Below are 17,309 nucleotides of genomic sequence, written 5' to 3'. Positions count from 1 at the left end.
TGTTAGAGGCAATATGCTGACTCTGTAAATCACTCAGAGAATGCTGTAAATGGTGTATGAAATGGTGTATAAGTCTAAGACTAGTACTACTGCTATCACAATTTGGGCTCTTGGCAACCGGTTCATATTTATAACCGGTTGCAGTGATCCGTAGTAACATGATCGCAATTTGCAACCTTTTTTGCCCGTTGCCCATTCAGAGGAATGAGTCCACACTTACAACCGTGGCATTCACTTAATAACAATGGATTTAATAGCCATCGTAAAATAGTCGTAAAATCAGATCTGACTCAAATTATGACTGCAATGACTTATGATGGAAATTCCAATCCCAATTGTGGTCCTAAATTGAGGAATACCTACAGGGTATGTATATGTGCAAACACAAGAGTGCATGAAAGGAAATGATGAGGTAGTCCTTACTAGAATACATTTTCCAGGTTCTAAACTCCAGACAGAGTTCTCTGTGTTGATCTTGTGGGTAAGGGCACCTTCCATGAGCACTCGGTGTCCACTTTCCTCTACCACTGACACATGGATTGAACTACTGTTGATGTCCACCGAAACCTGAAAGAAGCACAGAAAAATAAATTAGCAAGGTGATTCATCCTTTAATAGTCCTTTCAGGGTTACAGCAGAAGATTAGAATACAAACGCAATGCAGTACAAAGGAAACATCACACTTTTGAATTTCTAATTTATAGACTGCTAGCCTTTATTACCTTGCCAAGTCCACAGGTTCTACAAGATATAGAAGGATTATTAATAAATGTGGAATGGGTCAGGTTGTGTGGGACTGACTTGTGTGTCTTTTAGCAGAAGATGAAAAGGACTACATATGTCCAGTATAGGACTCTTTTAAAGTAGCCTTGTGTAAAGCAAGGTTGAAATGGAAAATGAAAACGAGTAGGTAGAATAGCTGTTCTTTCATAGAACACAGTCCAGGATTCCAAGGTGGAAGGCTAATCCTTTTACTGCAAGCTGCTCCCTCCATGGGGAAGTCAGGCTCCTCATACAAATCAGCAACAGCAATTATAGGATATTTTTATTTTATTTTATTTTATTTTATTTCATTTTATTTTATTTTATTTATTTTATTTATTTATTTTATTTTATTTTATTATTTTATTTATTTTATTATTTTATTTTATTTTATTTTATTATTTTATTTTATTATTTATTTTATTTTATTTTATTTTTTTATTTTATTATTTATTTTATTTTATTTTATTATTATTTTATTATTTTATTTTATTTTATTTTATTTTATTTTATTTTATTTTATTATATTTTATTTTATTATTTTATTTTATTTTATTATTATTTTATTTTATTATTTTATTTTATTTTATTTTATTTTATTTATTTTATTATTTTATTTTATTTATTTATTTTATTTATTTTATTTATTTTATTTTATTTTATTTTATTTTATTTTATTTATTTTATTTTTTTATTTTATTATTTTATTTTATTTTATTTTATTTTATTATTTTATTTTATTATTTTATTTTATTATTTTATTTATTTTATTTATTTATTTATTATTTTATTTTATTTTATTTTATTATTTTATTTTATTATATTTTATTTTATTATTTTATTTTATTATATTTTATTATATTTTATTTTATTTTATTTTATTTTATTTTATTATTTTATTTTATTATTTTATTTTATTTTATTTTATTTTATTATTTTATTTTATTTTATTATTTTATTTTATTTATTTTATTTTATTATTTTATTTTATTTTATTTTATTTTATTTTATTTTATTTTATTTTATTTTATTTTATTATTTTATTTTATTTTATTTTATTTTATTTTATTTTATTATTTATTATTTTATTTTATTTTATTTTATTTTATTTTATTTTATTTTATTTTATTTTATTTTATTTTATTTTATTATTTTATTTTATTTTATTTTATTTTATTTTATTTTATTTTATTTATTATTTTATTTTATTTTATTTTATTTTATTTTATTTTATTTTATTTTATTTTATTTTATTAAATTTCTATACCGCCCTACTCCCGAAGGACTCAGGGCGGTGAACAGCTACAGGATAAAACACATAAATACAAAAATTTAAAATAGAATAAAAACGAATTAAATAATTTGGCTGAACAAATTTAAAATACCCCATAATTTAAAAACAAATTAAAATTTACATTTAAAAAGGGGAGAAGATTTAGGCCAGGCCAGCTTGATGAAATAAAAAAGTCTTAAGCGTGCGACGGAAGGTGCGCAGATCTGGGATCCTCCGTATCTCCAGGGGGAGCTCGTTCCAGATCGTAGGTGCCCTCACAGAGAAGGCTCTCCCCCTAGGGGCCGCCAGTCAACATTGTTTGGCCGACGACACCCGGAGGAGCCCCTCTCTATGGGAGCGTACTGGCCGGTGGGAGGCTATTGGTGGTAGCAGGCGGTCCTGTAGATAACCAGGTCCTAAGCCATCAAGCGCTTTAAAGGTGATAACCAGAACCTTGAAGCACACTCGGAAGACCACCGGGAGCCAGTGCAGCTCACGCAGGAGAGGTGTTACACGGGAACTCCACGTCGCTCCCATAACCACCTGCGCGGCCGCACTCTGCGCCAGTTGGAGCCTCCGAATGCACCTCAAGGGGAGCCCCATGAAGAGAGTGTTACAATAGTCCAGACGAGAGGTGACAAGGGCATGAGTGACTCTGTGTAGAGTGTCCCGATCTAGAAAGGGACGCAACTGACGGATCAGGCAAACCTGATGAAAAATCCTCCCAGTCATGGCCGTCAAGTGCTCTTCTAAAGACAGCCGTGAATCCAGGAGGACACCCAAGTTGTGAGCCCTTTCCGTGGGGGCCAATGATTCGCCCCCAATAGTCAGCGATGGCACCAGCTGACTGTATCGGGACGTTGGAAACTACAGCCACTCGGTCTTGGATGGGTTGAGCCTGAGCCTGTTTCTCCCCATCCAGATCCATACGGCCTCCAGGCCCCGGGACATCACTTCAAGGACATCGTTGGGGTGGAGATGTACAGCTGGATGTCATCAGCATACTGGTGGTACTTCACCCCGAAACCACAGATGATCTCGCCCAGCGGCTTTACATAAATGTTGAACAAAAGGGGTGAGAGGACCGATCCCTGCGGCACCCCACATATGAGGGGCCTCGGGGTCGACCTCTGCCCCCGTCAACACAGACTGCGACTGGTCAGAGAGAAAGGAGGAGAACCACTGTAGTACGGTGCCTCCCACCCCCAACTCTTCCAACCGGTGCAGCATGATACCATGGTCAATGGTATCAAAAGCCGCTGAGAGATCTAACAGGACCAGGACAGAGGAGCAACCCCTGTCCCGAGCCCTCCAGAGATCATCAACCAACATGACCAATGCCGTTTCCGTGCTGTACCCAGGCCTGAAACTCGACTGGAACGGATCCAGATACGACGTTTCATCCAGGTACTGGGGAAGCTGTCGCGCAACCACACTCTCAACAACCTTCGCCAAAAAGCGAAGGTTGGAGACTGGATGATAATTTACCAACATTGCCGGGTCCAGGGAAGGCTTCTTGAGGAGAGGCCTCACCACCGCCTCCTGCAAGGCGGCGGGGAAGGCACCCTCACCCAATGAAGCATTTATAATCCCCTGGAGCCAGCCTCGCGTCACCTCCCAGGAATATATGCAGTCAGATATATGGTATAGGTGCCTCACTGCTGCCAGGAGGAAGACATAGCACTAGCAACATTAAAATATTATTCCTTTGTTGTCCCAGAATTAGGAGTAACTCAACAAGGAATTAAAGTTACTGAGCCATTTTCTCAGAACTGGTCCTCATCTTGTAAACAAACGAGTATCTGAAAGCAGACATTTAGCCATTGAATCACCCGTTTTTTTCCTTGTTATTTTCCTTGAGGTTCTTGTTGTTAAGTGCTCCTGGCATAATTTATTATTTAAATGTTATTTTACAATGTAATTGTACATGTTTATCCTGAAGTAATTGCTATTAAGTCCAATGGGATTCAGATAATAGAGCCCTCCAGCTTGTGCTGAACTACCAATGCCCATCTTCCTTTTATACTAGGGGTGTCAAACTCGATTTCATTGAGGGATGCATCAGGGTGTTTCACCTCGGGGTGGGGGGCTGGGGCATGGTCAGGGTGGGCATGGCCAGCTCGAAATCACTCATCAAGGCTCCGTTCTCACTGGCAGAGGGCTGCAGGAGGCCGTCGCGGCAGAAAATGGAGCCTGGGCAGGCCGCACACAGCCTCCCCGAGCTCCATTTTTGCTGGCAGAGGCACCACGGGCCGGTCCTTTGCTGTTTCCAGGGTGGGCCCATGGGCCAGATCTAAGCACCCCGCAGGCCTTGAGTTTGACACCCGTGTTTTATACTGATTGAACTGGTTAGGCTTGAGGAATCTTAATTCATCTATCCGTGGAGGTCATGGGTTTCCTACCTCTGGTATATAGACCTGCTCGAATTTAGTAGTGAATAAAAATGTATTTTGTATGGTCATTGCTTTCTAGAAAGACAGTTGGTTTAATAAATGGCATATGGACAGAACAAACAAGTGTGCTCAGCATTTCATTTGCTTAGGGAACAAGTGACATTGGCCAAACTTGGGTTCAGTTGTAAGGCTTACAACCTTGTCATTTTACAAAGATGTAGAACGCACACAGACCTACAACCATAAATACTATATTTACAAGAAACCTTTTCTTTTTCTGGTCTAAAATACAAGTTCAGATGGACTGTGTTTTCTGTAGGAATGTAATGCACAACATAATTGATTAATCCATATCAACATGTTCCAGGTACAAGTCCCTTGCCAGAGTTATTAATTCTATGCTAATGTTTGTATCACTCAGTTCTAATGCTGGGCAGATAAAAGTTATCAATCCACACAGTATTATTCCATTAAGTCTAGAGTAGTAATTTTTCATTGACCATTTCCTTCAATGCTCAGCAACAGATCTTTAAAAACAAAGATTCCTTCCCCCTTCATTGTCCTGAGATGGCTACTATAAAGGATGGGAGCAAGCAGAAATAATGACTTGTATGGACTGCTAATTATATGTGAATAATTCAACATACTCCAGAAACTGAGGAGCTCAAGATTGCAACTTAAACATAGAAGAGGAAGAGGGATTTCACAGCATTTTTTTCCACTCATTATTTTATCGCTGAGCAGGTGAAGGAGAATGAGTTGTAGTGAACTAGGAAGATGCACTTCTTAGAATAAGCCACGTTTAAACCCAATTTTGAAGTTCTGACAGATGCACATACACATACCATGGCCACATGACTGCATTTTGGGTGTTTGGCAGGCAGCTCGCATTTATGACCGTTTGCAGTATCCTACAGTTATGTGACTGGGATTTTCAACTTTTTTGCAAGGAGCTCCAGTGTTTATTTCCGGTTTCCACCATTGTATAAACGGATTCACTCAATGATTGCTGTGTTTACTTAATGGCTACTGCAAATAGGCTGACATGGTGGCGCACTTAAAAATTTTACAACCACAATTCCAGGGTCAATTACAGTTATAAGTCAAGAACTACCTGTATAGCAGGAAAAACAGCCGTTCTGACTATGGAATATTACGGAGATCAAGGTTAAAATCCTTGGTGTAAGAAGCTAAACCTGGTTATGATACAGTGGGCAACCCTCCAAGCTGTAGATTGGACAGCATTTTCTAAATCACGATCTAAGGAAAAACTCCTGCTTTGCTTCCTGTAGGGAGAGAACAGCCCTTTTTCGGTTTTCTTGGCTGAAGTTTTCCTGCAAGCTTTAAAGAAAAACAGTTTTTCATACAGCACACAATTTATGGCATCTTCTGCCACAAGAAGACCAATTGTTTAGACTGCTTTAAATTTCAAGAGTAGATAAATTTATAGGGGAAGGGCTATAAATAAATATTGCCTAAGGCCATTTAATGAAGCTTCATGTTCGGAGGCGATATACCACACGGAGTGGGGAACACTTGATCTTCAGCTTGATACATGCGAGACTGACCCTCGGATATCTGTTCCAGCTCACAAATAATGCTAGAGGTTAACCTCAGCTGAATGTTAAATGTATAACTTTGGGTTTATATACTTGCCCTTTCTCTCTTCTCTTCTGGCACAGACACAACTGATTTGGAAGTCTTGGGTTTTGCTTTCAATTAACTTGGGTTACTTTGCACATATGAACCAGCACTGTGATTAATTATAATTTAGGAAAAATTGTGTTCTTTATTTAATCTGTACATAAAATACCCCTTTTTTGTGTGTGCCTTCAAGTCAGTGTTGACTCCTGCTAACTGCCTGGACAAGCAATTTTATTGGCAAGATTTTTGAAAGTGGTTTGCCACTGTCTCCTTCTTAGGGCAGAGAGGGAATGACTGGCCCAAGGTCACCCAGCTGGCTTTGTGCCTAAGGCAGGACTAGAATTCAGAGTCTCCCGATTTCTATCCTGATGCCTTAACCACTACATTAATTTGGCACTCCTGATTATTCTACCTTGACCCAGTTGGGATCTAACAAGAAAATGCAGCTTGTGGAAAACGGAAGCAAAAGTTTCTTCAATTAAGCTGGAGGTGAAAGGAAGTTGAAGGACACAATACAAGGTTTTCTGCTATCTGTTCTTAGGATGTGCAGGAGAAAAAGTGCTGCCTAGTGATTAAAGCACAGGCTTTAAAGCAGGAGACCATGAGTTGTAGTTCCACCTTAGACAGGAAAGTCAGCTGGGTGATCTTGCACCCTTCACTCTCGCTCATCCCAACTCACCTCACAGGGTTGTGGAGAAAATAGGAAGAGGAAGGGGTGCTGGATATGTATATATGCTGCCTTATTTGTAAAAAATAATAAAGGTGGGATACAAACAAATCAATAAAATAAACAGTTGCTGGCTTCAAAATGGTGAGCACCTGGGCAATCAGAATCTACTTGTTTTAATGGGTATCGTATGCAGTGAATACAGGTAAAAAAGAGGCTGGTTTGCCTTGCCCAATCCCACCCACCATTCTGAAGTCAGTGGGTGTTGCTGCAAACACCTTAGTAGGTACTAATTCTTCTGCTAAATAGCCATATTACCCTGTGTGTGTCAGCTGACTCTCTTGAAATTCTGATGTGGAGCTAATGTGAACTGAAACAGATGTACCAAGAGGGAATGCTTGATTCAGCTGCCCTGAATCACAAGAAAAACAAATCACTTTACACATGGGGAAAAAAATGCCTACACATGTTTTTTTTCTCTAACAGTGTTTCTGATATGAGGAAATTAAAAATCAAAAAAGACCACACTCTAACCATTCTGATCACATTGCCTCTCCCTGCATACATCTTTCATCTCCTCCTTAGAGGACTGTAACAGAGCTCTGCAGACTGACAGAGATAAACTGCATCCCTCTGTTGCTTGGAAAGGAAAGTCAAGGAAAGGGTAGGAAGACAGAGAAGGGTGAGGACCGGTATTGTAAATTGAGGGGGGGCCGGGGGGGGGAAGGCGCCTTCAAGCGAAGAATATCTCCTGGTGACATCACACACAGAGAGATACAATTCCCCTAGTAAAAAAAAAAAATGAAAGTAGATTGATTGTGCCTTCTTTGGGATGTTATTTTTCAAGTCCCCACTCTAGTCTATTCCTTTGGACTTTATGGTGGCTCCCAGATCCCACCTTTTTTTTTTTTTTTGCTTTAATTTATATGCCGCCCTTCTCCGGAGACTCAGGGCGGCTTACAATGCGTTAAGCAATAACCTTCATACTTTTGTATATTTATACAAAGTCAGCTTATTGCCCCCACAATCTGGGTCATTTCACCTACCTTTGAAAGGATGGAAGGCTGAGTCAACCTTGAGCCTGGTGAGATTTAAACTTGCAGTAATTGCAAGCAGCAGTTGTTAATAACAGTGCTTTAGTCCACTGTACTACAGGCTCGCTATTAAGCAAACATGAGAAAGACTTCAGGGAAAACATGTTTCCTTTCCAGAGATCTCCCAATCTAAGCATGATTGTCTTCTGTCACTGCAAAGTCATGGCATGAAAACTGCTGATTGCTCTGGAGCAGAAGTCTGAGGGCAAAGTAACACAACAAGGAATCAAACAACCCCTCCAAAATAGGAGTCACCAGAATCCAGCCTAACTCCTCTTTCTTTTGAATCACCAATCCAGGAAGCCAGATGATAAGATACCCACCTCTGCTAGATGCTTTATGAACAGACATCAACCATCTTATAAATCCTTTCTACAAGCCACTTCACTGCGGAAGAAGCAGATCTAGCAACAACCAATATTTAACTCTGCAAAGCAAAAGGCATCCTGGTAAATCATATAAAATTTTCTATTCAGAAAAGAATAGAAAAGGCATCCTGGTAAATCACATCCTTCAGGAAAATCTAGTCAAAATCAATGAGATAGTTTACACAATGTTTGGTCTGTATTGATTATATCAGCTTTAACAGTGGCTGGGCATAAATCACTGCAAAAGAAGTATTGGTTGATGTTCCTGTGCAAAGAGTCTCCACCCAAACAGAGATGTTCGTTCTACTACTTTTTCATGGATAAAAACCACAAATCAAAATTAAGACTTTCAATTCACTTTACACATTAAAAGACTGGCTCTGAGTAAAGACAGAAAGCTAACTCAAAAATGGCGTAAATCACTTCTGGTTTGGCGTTGCAGCAAGACAATCGGGGAAATAGCGGGCTCTAATGAGTGCCGCAAATACTCTGGCTGCCGAACCGCTGTCAATGGGTCTTCGGACCGGAACCATCCTGCAGGGACGGGGAAGAAAGAGAGGCACCTCGGATGACCAAGAGGAACAGGCAAGTTCCTCAGAGGTCAGAGGGAACTCTCTGTGAGTCAGTGGCAGGGGGGCGGCAGCCATGGCAGTTGCCACAAAGCTGGGACAACTGGGCTAAGTATGGAGCTGGAGAGAAGAAAGAAACGGAACAGAGTCTTTTTGAAGCCGGGTGAGTGACAGCCAACTCAGGCTTGAATAATAACAAGAGAAACATCTTTCAACTATAAGACCCCTAATGTGTAATAGCAGCTAAGGAGCATGGGGGCAAAGAGGATTTTGAAATGTAATTTGGAAGAGAGAAAAACCCAATTAAAAATTGATTTCTGAACAAACTAATTGGAAACTTTAAATAATTAGACATGGTTAAAGGATTGGAAAGAAATGAAGAGATCCTTTTTCCCCCCTTTCTTTTTTAAACGTCAAGAAAAATAAAAAGAATGGACAATAAGCTTTAAGAAGAAGAAAAAAGGGATGTATAAATAAAAAGGGAAAAAAGAAAAAAAAAGAAGTGAGAAGAGTTATTTAAATTTGGACTGGACTTTAAATATGATTTGATATTTTTAAATTGAAAAAGAAAAAAGAGAAGTCAAGTAAGATCGTGATGTAATGGAAACAAAATGGATACTTATTAAGCAATTGGAAATTGTGGATTGCAGAGAAACACCATCTGGAGTAAAAAGGAACATTGCAACTTGGTTCTTTGTTTTGGAAAATTGTGAACTTCACCAGATAATAAACGTGAGAACTTATGGAGGAGGATTTCCTTGTCTACAAGAAGCTTGACTTTTGGAGGAATAAAAAAAGAAATAGAAGGGAATACAATGGAACTTTTAGAATTGGAGCAACTATTTGATTTGGAGAATGGAAATAAAAGAAATAACTATAATATTGCACAGAGGACAAAATTTGAGGATATAAAAATCGAAATGGAATATACATGTGTGGACAAGAAAATGAAGATGGAGAAATAAGACATAGAAGTGGAAAATAAACAAGATAAAGATATTGTGATTAAATATGAAGAAATAATTGAACATGTGAATACTAATAATAAAAAGGAGGTCTCTAGAGATTATATTGAGATTAACAATAACACGATGATTATACTGAGATTAATAATGATATAATGATGATTATATGGAGATTAATACTGAATGATAAAAGAATAAAAGGTTGGAAAATATTAAGAAATTTAAAGAAGTCCAGGACCTGGATTTATAAAATGACTATATTGAGATAAACAAATATGAGAAGAATTATGTTACAGATATTTAGAAATGAAATAGGGATTGAAGCTAAAATATATGGAAAATAGATTACATTAAAAGAAATATAGCAATGGATATAATGAACCAATTTTTTATTAAGATGTCAAAAGATAATATTTGAGGAAATTGATGGTTATAATAACTGGGATATTATTTAAATACTTATAACAATTGTTATAATTTGAATATTTTTAATAATATAACTACAAAAGTAAAAGATGATTATGTTGGAAGTAACAGTGAGAAAAATAAAGATAATTATATTGGGATTAACAATAAATAAAATGATTACACTGAGATTAACAGTGAGAAAAACAAAGATGATTACACTGGGATTAACAGTGGAATAAAGATGATTACACTGGGATTAACAGTGAGAAAAATAAAGATGGTTACATTGGGATTAATAGTGAATAAAGATGATTGCACTGGGATTAACAGTGAGAAAAATAAAGATGATTACACTGGGATTAACAGTGAATAAAGATGATTACACTGAGATTAGCAGTGAGAAAAATAAAGATGATTACGCTGGGATTAACAGTGGAATAAAGATGTATTTTGTACATTGGGATTAACAGTGGAAGGATAAAAGAAAAGGTTAAATTAGAAAATTGATAGCTATAATAATTGGGATATTGTTTAAATATGTATAACAATTGTGATAATTTGAACATTTATTACCTAAGTGAAAAAGAAAACTGAAACAATATATGATTATGATTTATAAACAAAAATTACTTAATTGGTGTTATATAAATGGTATGGTTTGATAGAATTTAGGATAATTGGGAAATTGTGTTAAAAAGCATTATTTGAACTAAGAATTATGTTTAAATGTTAAATTGCTATATTTCTAAAATTAAAAAGATAAGATTTAAATTTGATAAAGTAATAATGGAATCAAGATTTAATGAGCATGATGATATATCAATATGTTTGAATTGTAGTTAATAGTGAGGATTTAGGGTAAGAATTGTTGTATTATGAGTTATTAATTGAATTAAAAATTAAGATGGGTTAATAGAAGGGTAATTGTTTTGATTAAGTAAATATGTGTTAATTTTTTTTTAGATGACATTAGTTGAATATGTGATATAAGATTTAGAAATAAGTGCTATGGCAAAATAGTATAGATAAAATTTTGTTAAAGATTTTGTTAAAAATTGAACAAAGTGTTGACTGGATCAAAGCTCTGTTCCAAAAGGATGTAATTTGTATGTTTGGAAAAAATAAAAAAAAACTTTTTGCAAAAAAAAAAAAAAAGACTGCATAGATATGCCGGAGAAAATGAGTCCTAAAGATTTCTTGGGGGGGGGGGGGGGTTGGCAACCATCATAAATCTGCATATCAAGTTTTTTCTGCATTTCATATGCAATGGGAAGGGTGAGAAAGAAACTTAAACTAACTCTAATAATAACCCTACCTTAATTTTATTTGGTATAACATGGGATAAAGAAGAACTTGACTTTCAAAATTAGGTTACTCCACCATCAACGTTACAAGGTAGACCAGATCAGGAAATCAACTCCAGAAGATGACTATGGAAATACTGTAGGTTATAGTAATAGAATCTTGCAAGTCTGCTTGTGTTTTTGTTTTTTTTATTGAAAAGTTTTACAAAGAAAATTCCACCCCCCAATATTCCCCCCACCCACTTTCCCTCCCCACCACCCCACCCCCCTTCCCATCCCTCCCTCCCCCCCCCGACTTCCCAGAGCAAAATACAGGGCATTTCAATTAACAATCATAAGCTAAATTAACCTAACTTATTCTTAAACTACCAAATCACCCCCTGAAACCTTAACTCCACTATGGCTAGAATTTAACATTCATTCATAAGCTATTTGATATTTTCTTGTCTGATACTTATTTTGAATATAATCAATCCATCTTCTCCATTCCGATATGTATCTTTCTTGTGTATAGTCCTTCAGATATGCTGAAATTTTCGCCATTTCTGCTAAATTCGCTACTTTCAATGTCCATTCTTCAATAGTAGGCAATGAGTCCTTCTTCCAGTATTGCGCTACCAACAGCTTAGCTGCTGATATTAAGTTCAAAATCAGTTTAGTCTCTAATGCTGTACAATCCATCGTTATACCCAATAAAAACAATTGAGGAGTAAATTTCAACCTTTTTTTCAAAATGTTCTGCATCACCCACCAAATTTTTATCCAAAATGCCTTAATTTTCTTACAAGTCCACCATATATGATAATAAGTTGCATCATCACATTCACATCTCCAACATTTAGCTTGCAAATTCGGGTACATACATGATAATTTTTTAGGATCTAAATGCCATCTATAAAACATTTTATAAAAATTCTCTCTCAGGTTTTGTGCTTGCATAAACTTAACATTTCTAACCCAGATCTTTTCCCATGTTTCTATCATCACTGGTTCCTGAAAGTTTTGTGCCTATTTTAGCATACAATCCTTAACCAATTCCGTTTCTGAATCTATTTCCAATAAAGCGTTATACAACCTTTTAATATGCATCTGACTTTGATCTCTAATCTGTTTTACCAGGTTTTCCTCATTTTGTATGACACCAATTTTTTGATCTTCCCTCCATCTAGCTTGAAGCTGACCATACTGAAACCAAGTATAAATTATCTCTTCTTCTTTCAATACATTTAAAGGTTTCAATTGCAATTTACCCCTTTCCATAAAAAGAAGCTCTTTATAAGTAATCACCTCCTGTTTTTGTTCTATACTTATATTTTCTATTGCATGTCTGGGATTTGCCCATATAGGTATCTTGTAGTTTAGTTTATATTGATTCTTTTTCCAAACCCTCAACAACGCATTTCTAAGTATATGACCCTTAAACACTTTATCCACTTTTTTTTCATATAACAAATAAGCATGCCATCCATATAACAAATCATAACCTTCTATATTTAGCATTCTCTCTTCAGTTAAATTAAACCAATCGCTAATTTGTGATAAAACAGCTGCTTCATAATACAATCTTAAATTAGGCATTTTAAGACCTCCTCTCTCCTGTATATCCTGTATAATTTTCAATTTCACTCTTGGTTTCTTCCCACCCCAAATAAAAGTATTAACCCCTTGCTGCCACTTCCTCAAATTTCCATCTTTCTTAGGCACGGATATCACTTGAAACAAGAATAAAAACCTGGGTAATACATTCATTTTTATTACTGCTATCCTTCCCAGTAAGTCTGCTTGTGTTTTATCTTCCTCCCTCTTATGTCCCTTTAAGTCAGGGAGCAGCCAGCCTGAGGCTCCTTCTAATACTGCCTCTATCAGGAATCGGATGTTGACTTACCTGAATATCCCTTCTCTGCTGCATGGAGAATCCAAGTGTGGGACATACCCAAGCTTGATATCTATCGGCAGGAGTCTGCCTGATCCCGGGGTTCCAGGGTGGAGTGTACTGTCTGCAGCACTCGTTGTCCAAAGGACGCCTCAGCCGAAGCATAACTGTCTAACTTGTAGTGACGGATAAATGGTGTCAACGAAGACCAAGTGGCCGCCCTGCAAATGTCACTAACGGAGGCTTGGGTAGCCTAGGCAGCTGTTGTTGCTGCACTTCTAGTTGAATGGGCTAAAATTCATCCTGGTAAAGGCTTGGCTTTAAGTGCATATGCCTTTGCAATACACGCCTTCAGCCAACGACCCATGGTGGAGGGGGAGACTTTCCTGCCCTTTAATGATGGGTGGAACGAAACAAACAGTGCTTCTGATCTTCTGAAAGGTCCTGTTCGTTTAATGTACCTGTGGAGGGCCCTCCTAACGTCCAAGGTGTGCCATTTTTCTTCCAATGGATGTTTGGGATTTGGGCAGAAATCAGGCAAAATGAGCTCCTGGGCCTGATGAAACCAGGAGTTCACCTTGGGCAGAAAGGAGGGATCCATCCGCAGAACAACTCTGTTCGAATGGAAGATACAGAGATCCCCTCGCACCCATAAGGCCGCTAACTCAGAAATCCTCCTGACAGACTTCCGGTCGGCACCGCAGGCTCCATGGACAGTCTTTTAAGACCGCCAGCCCTGCGTCTCCATAAAAGCCGCTTTGACAGCGCAAACCGGCTGTCTGGCGGCTGAAAAACTCTCCTTCGGGAAAAGAAGGAGAGGAGAGCCGGTGGGCGAGAGTAGAGCTCCCCGAAAGTCCTCTGGAACATTTCCAGAGGCTTGGAGGATGAGAGCTCCCCAGCCAGCCCGCCAAGAAGCTCCGGAGCCAGGACAACTCTGCAAAAGCAGAGCGAGAAGCCGCAATCCGATCCTGCTTTCAAAAGTGAGTTTGACTGATTACAAGCACAGGCTGAGCGGAAAACAGGAGAACAAGCTTTAAAAGTACAGATCTTAACTCCGAAGTTACTTTATTTCAAACTGAAACTCATTGAGCTGGAGGCTGAAGATGGCGTCTTTGTTATGGTTTTGAAAGTGAAAGCCAGAAACGAAAGTGCTTGAGAACTTTGCGCTGGGAGAGTGACTAGCTGCTTATTAATTGCTGGGAAGTGAGAGTTTGTGGAAAACCAAAAAAAAAAAAAAACTATCCTGCCTGATAAATTGGAGACTATAAATTACAAACATTTTAAAGTTGTTTAAAAGACTTTGTGGCTTTCAAAGATCACTTTAAAAGAGGGGGGGGGAAGGCTTCTAGACAAGTGAAAACAGGAGTTGTTAAAGGAGGGGGAGGTTCTCCAGTTGTGTCAGTGGTGACACAGAAAGCACAACTTCCGGCTGATCCATAGACTCAGACTCAGAGTCAGGAGGCTGCACTTAATGATTTTAAAGAGTTTATGAGAGAAGCCATGAATAATCAAGCAATAGCAATGAAAGAAGCTATGAATAATCAAGCCACAGCAATGAATAATCTAACACTACTTGTGGAAGGAAAATTAAAGAAAGTTGAGGAGGATATCAGTTCAATCAAGGAGGTGGTTGCAGAAAAACACGATGAAATAAGAGATGATATTGTTTATGCTATATCAAGATTGTCAAACCTTGTTATCCAGCTTGATGGGAAAGTTGAAGAAATTAATGAAGCCAATTTAAATTTGGAAAGCAAAATGGGTGATGTCATGACCAGAACAGAGAAAGTGGATGATGAATTGGTAATGTTACAATACAGATCCATGGAGTTTGCTTTGAGATTGAGAGGCCTGAAAGAAAATAGCAAAGAAAACTTAAAAGATATTTGTGCTGATGCTATGGCAGAGATAATTAAAGAAAGACCAGAAGATGTGGCAATCCAAATTGATAAAATTTACAGGGTTAATTCCTGGTTGGCAAAACAAAGACAGCTGCCAAGAGATGTGGTGGTCTATTTCACAACTAGGAGGATCAGAAATGATATTTTACAAGCTTCTTACAAGAATAAAGTTCAGGTGGCTGGGCAAGAGGTGGTGGTTTTGAAAGAGATTCCTCCAAAGATGTTGAGAAGTAGAAAAGACTTTGGCTTCCTGGTAAATGAGCTGAGAAATCAACAACTGGCATACAGATGGGACGTTCCAATTGGTCTAATAGTGACTTATAATGGAGAAAGATACCGGTTAAACACAGTCTGGAAGGCAAAAGATTTCTATGTAAATGTTTTAAAGGATGGATACCCACCCTCACCAAGGGGGGGAAGGAAGAAAACGGAGATGTTACAACAAGAAAAAGATGGAAAACAGATACAAACCTATGCTGAAGTTGCAGCTGGAGGAATTATTATGGAAGAAGATTTGGATCTTGGGGGCTTACCCCCAACTTTGGAACCACCTAAGAAGGGAGAGCCGAAAGTACAACGACTGACCCGATCAACTTATAAACTTCAAGAACAACAATTAAAAAGGCAACAATCTCAAGGTTTATCTCAAGAAGTTCAAAAAACAGAAGCAGTGGGGGGGGGGGGCTAGGCCGAAGAGTAAGGTGGAGGAGGAGCTTCAGCTGATGCTCACAAGGCTTCGAAAGGCTAAAGATGGCAACTAAATTCCTATCTTGGAATGTCAATGGCCTAAATTCACCACACAAAAAAAGAAAGTATTTCACTACTTGAAACAATTTAACAATGATGTTATTTGCTTGCAAGAAACACATATCAGATTATCAGATCAAAAATATTTGATAAATTCAAGATTAGGTACAGATTTTGTGGCATAAGCGCTAGAGAAGAAAAATGGACTAGTCATATATGTAAGGAAAGGACTATCAGCTAATTTAATTGAGGCAGATGATCAAGGAAGATATATTGCAATTGAATTATTAACACAGACCGGAAAAATACATTCCGAGTAACCTCAACCAGAGGGCGGACGCGCTATCCCGTAAGCCGGAATACTTTTGCCCCAAGGACTCCCTTCCCCCCCGGATGGTGCTGCCAGCGGACTCCTTGGCCGCGGTCCAGGAACCGGTGGACCTGCGGGCTCAGGTGCTGGAAGCGCAGCGACGGGACGACTGGTCGCAGCAGCGGAGAGCGGACGTCGGCCCCGCGTCCCCATGGACTGTGGAGGAGGGCTTGCTCAGACACCGGGGTCAGCTGTATGTGCCCACGAGTCCGCTCCGAGCCCTCGTCATGAACCAGTGCCATGACAACCCCGCGGCGGGGCACTTCGGCTTCTTTAAGACTTTGAACTTGGTGACGCGGACTTTTTGGTGGCCTCGGGTACGGCACGACGTGCACGCCTACATGACATCCTGTGTGACGTGCCGACAGGCCAAAGCCGTGTCTGGCCCCCCTCCTGGACTCCTCCAGCCGCTGCCGACACCGGAGAGACCGTGGGGAGCCATCTCCATGGACTTCCTGACAGACCTGCCCCTGTCCGCTACGTACACGACCGTCCTCGTGGTGGTGGATGCGCTCACGAAGATGGCACATTTCATCCCGTGCCGCGGCCTGCCCGCGGCCCGCACCATGGCTCGCTTGTTCCTGCAACATATCTTCCGCCTCCACGGCCTGCCGGACCAGGTGGTTTCGGACCGCGGGGCCCAGTTCACGGCCCGCTTCTGGAAAAGCCTGATGGCCGCGCTGGAGGTGCAGGTGTGCCTGTCGTCGTCGCACCATCCGGAGACTGACGGGGGCACGGAGAAGGTCATCGGCATACTGGAGCAGTACCTCCGCTGTTTTGTCAACCAGCAGCAGGACAACTGGGCCGAGTACCTTCCCCTGGCGGAGTTCGCTTTTAATAACTCCCAACACACCTCCACCCAGATGACCCCGTTCCATGCCAACGTCGGATACCATCCACGGCTTTTCCCGTTGACCATCATGGACTCCCCTGTTCCCGAGACCTCCTCTCAGAGCTGCAGGCGGTGCAGC

General features: G+C 39.0%; 1 protein-coding gene across 1 annotated transcript in view; it reads right to left on the bottom strand.

Annotated features, from left to right (window-relative positions):
- The window catches only part of NUDCD3 (NudC domain containing 3), a 101,008-nt gene that overhangs the window by 24,232 nt on the left and 59,467 nt on the right, over window positions 1-17,309 (bottom strand). Inside the window, exon 4 of the mRNA XM_034436924.3 lies at window positions 424-567. Coding sequence (XP_034292815.1) covers window positions 424-567 — 144 coding nt within the window. The remainder of the gene's footprint in view (window positions 1-423; window positions 568-17,309) is intronic.

This window comes from Pantherophis guttatus, chromosome 9 (genome assembly GCF_059756535.1).
Source record: "Pantherophis guttatus breed Tessera chromosome 9, ASM5975653v1, whole genome shotgun sequence".
Lineage (NCBI taxonomy): Eukaryota > Metazoa > Chordata > Lepidosauria > Squamata > Colubridae > Pantherophis > Pantherophis guttatus.
This window is presented reverse-complemented; position numbering and strand designations above follow the sequence as displayed.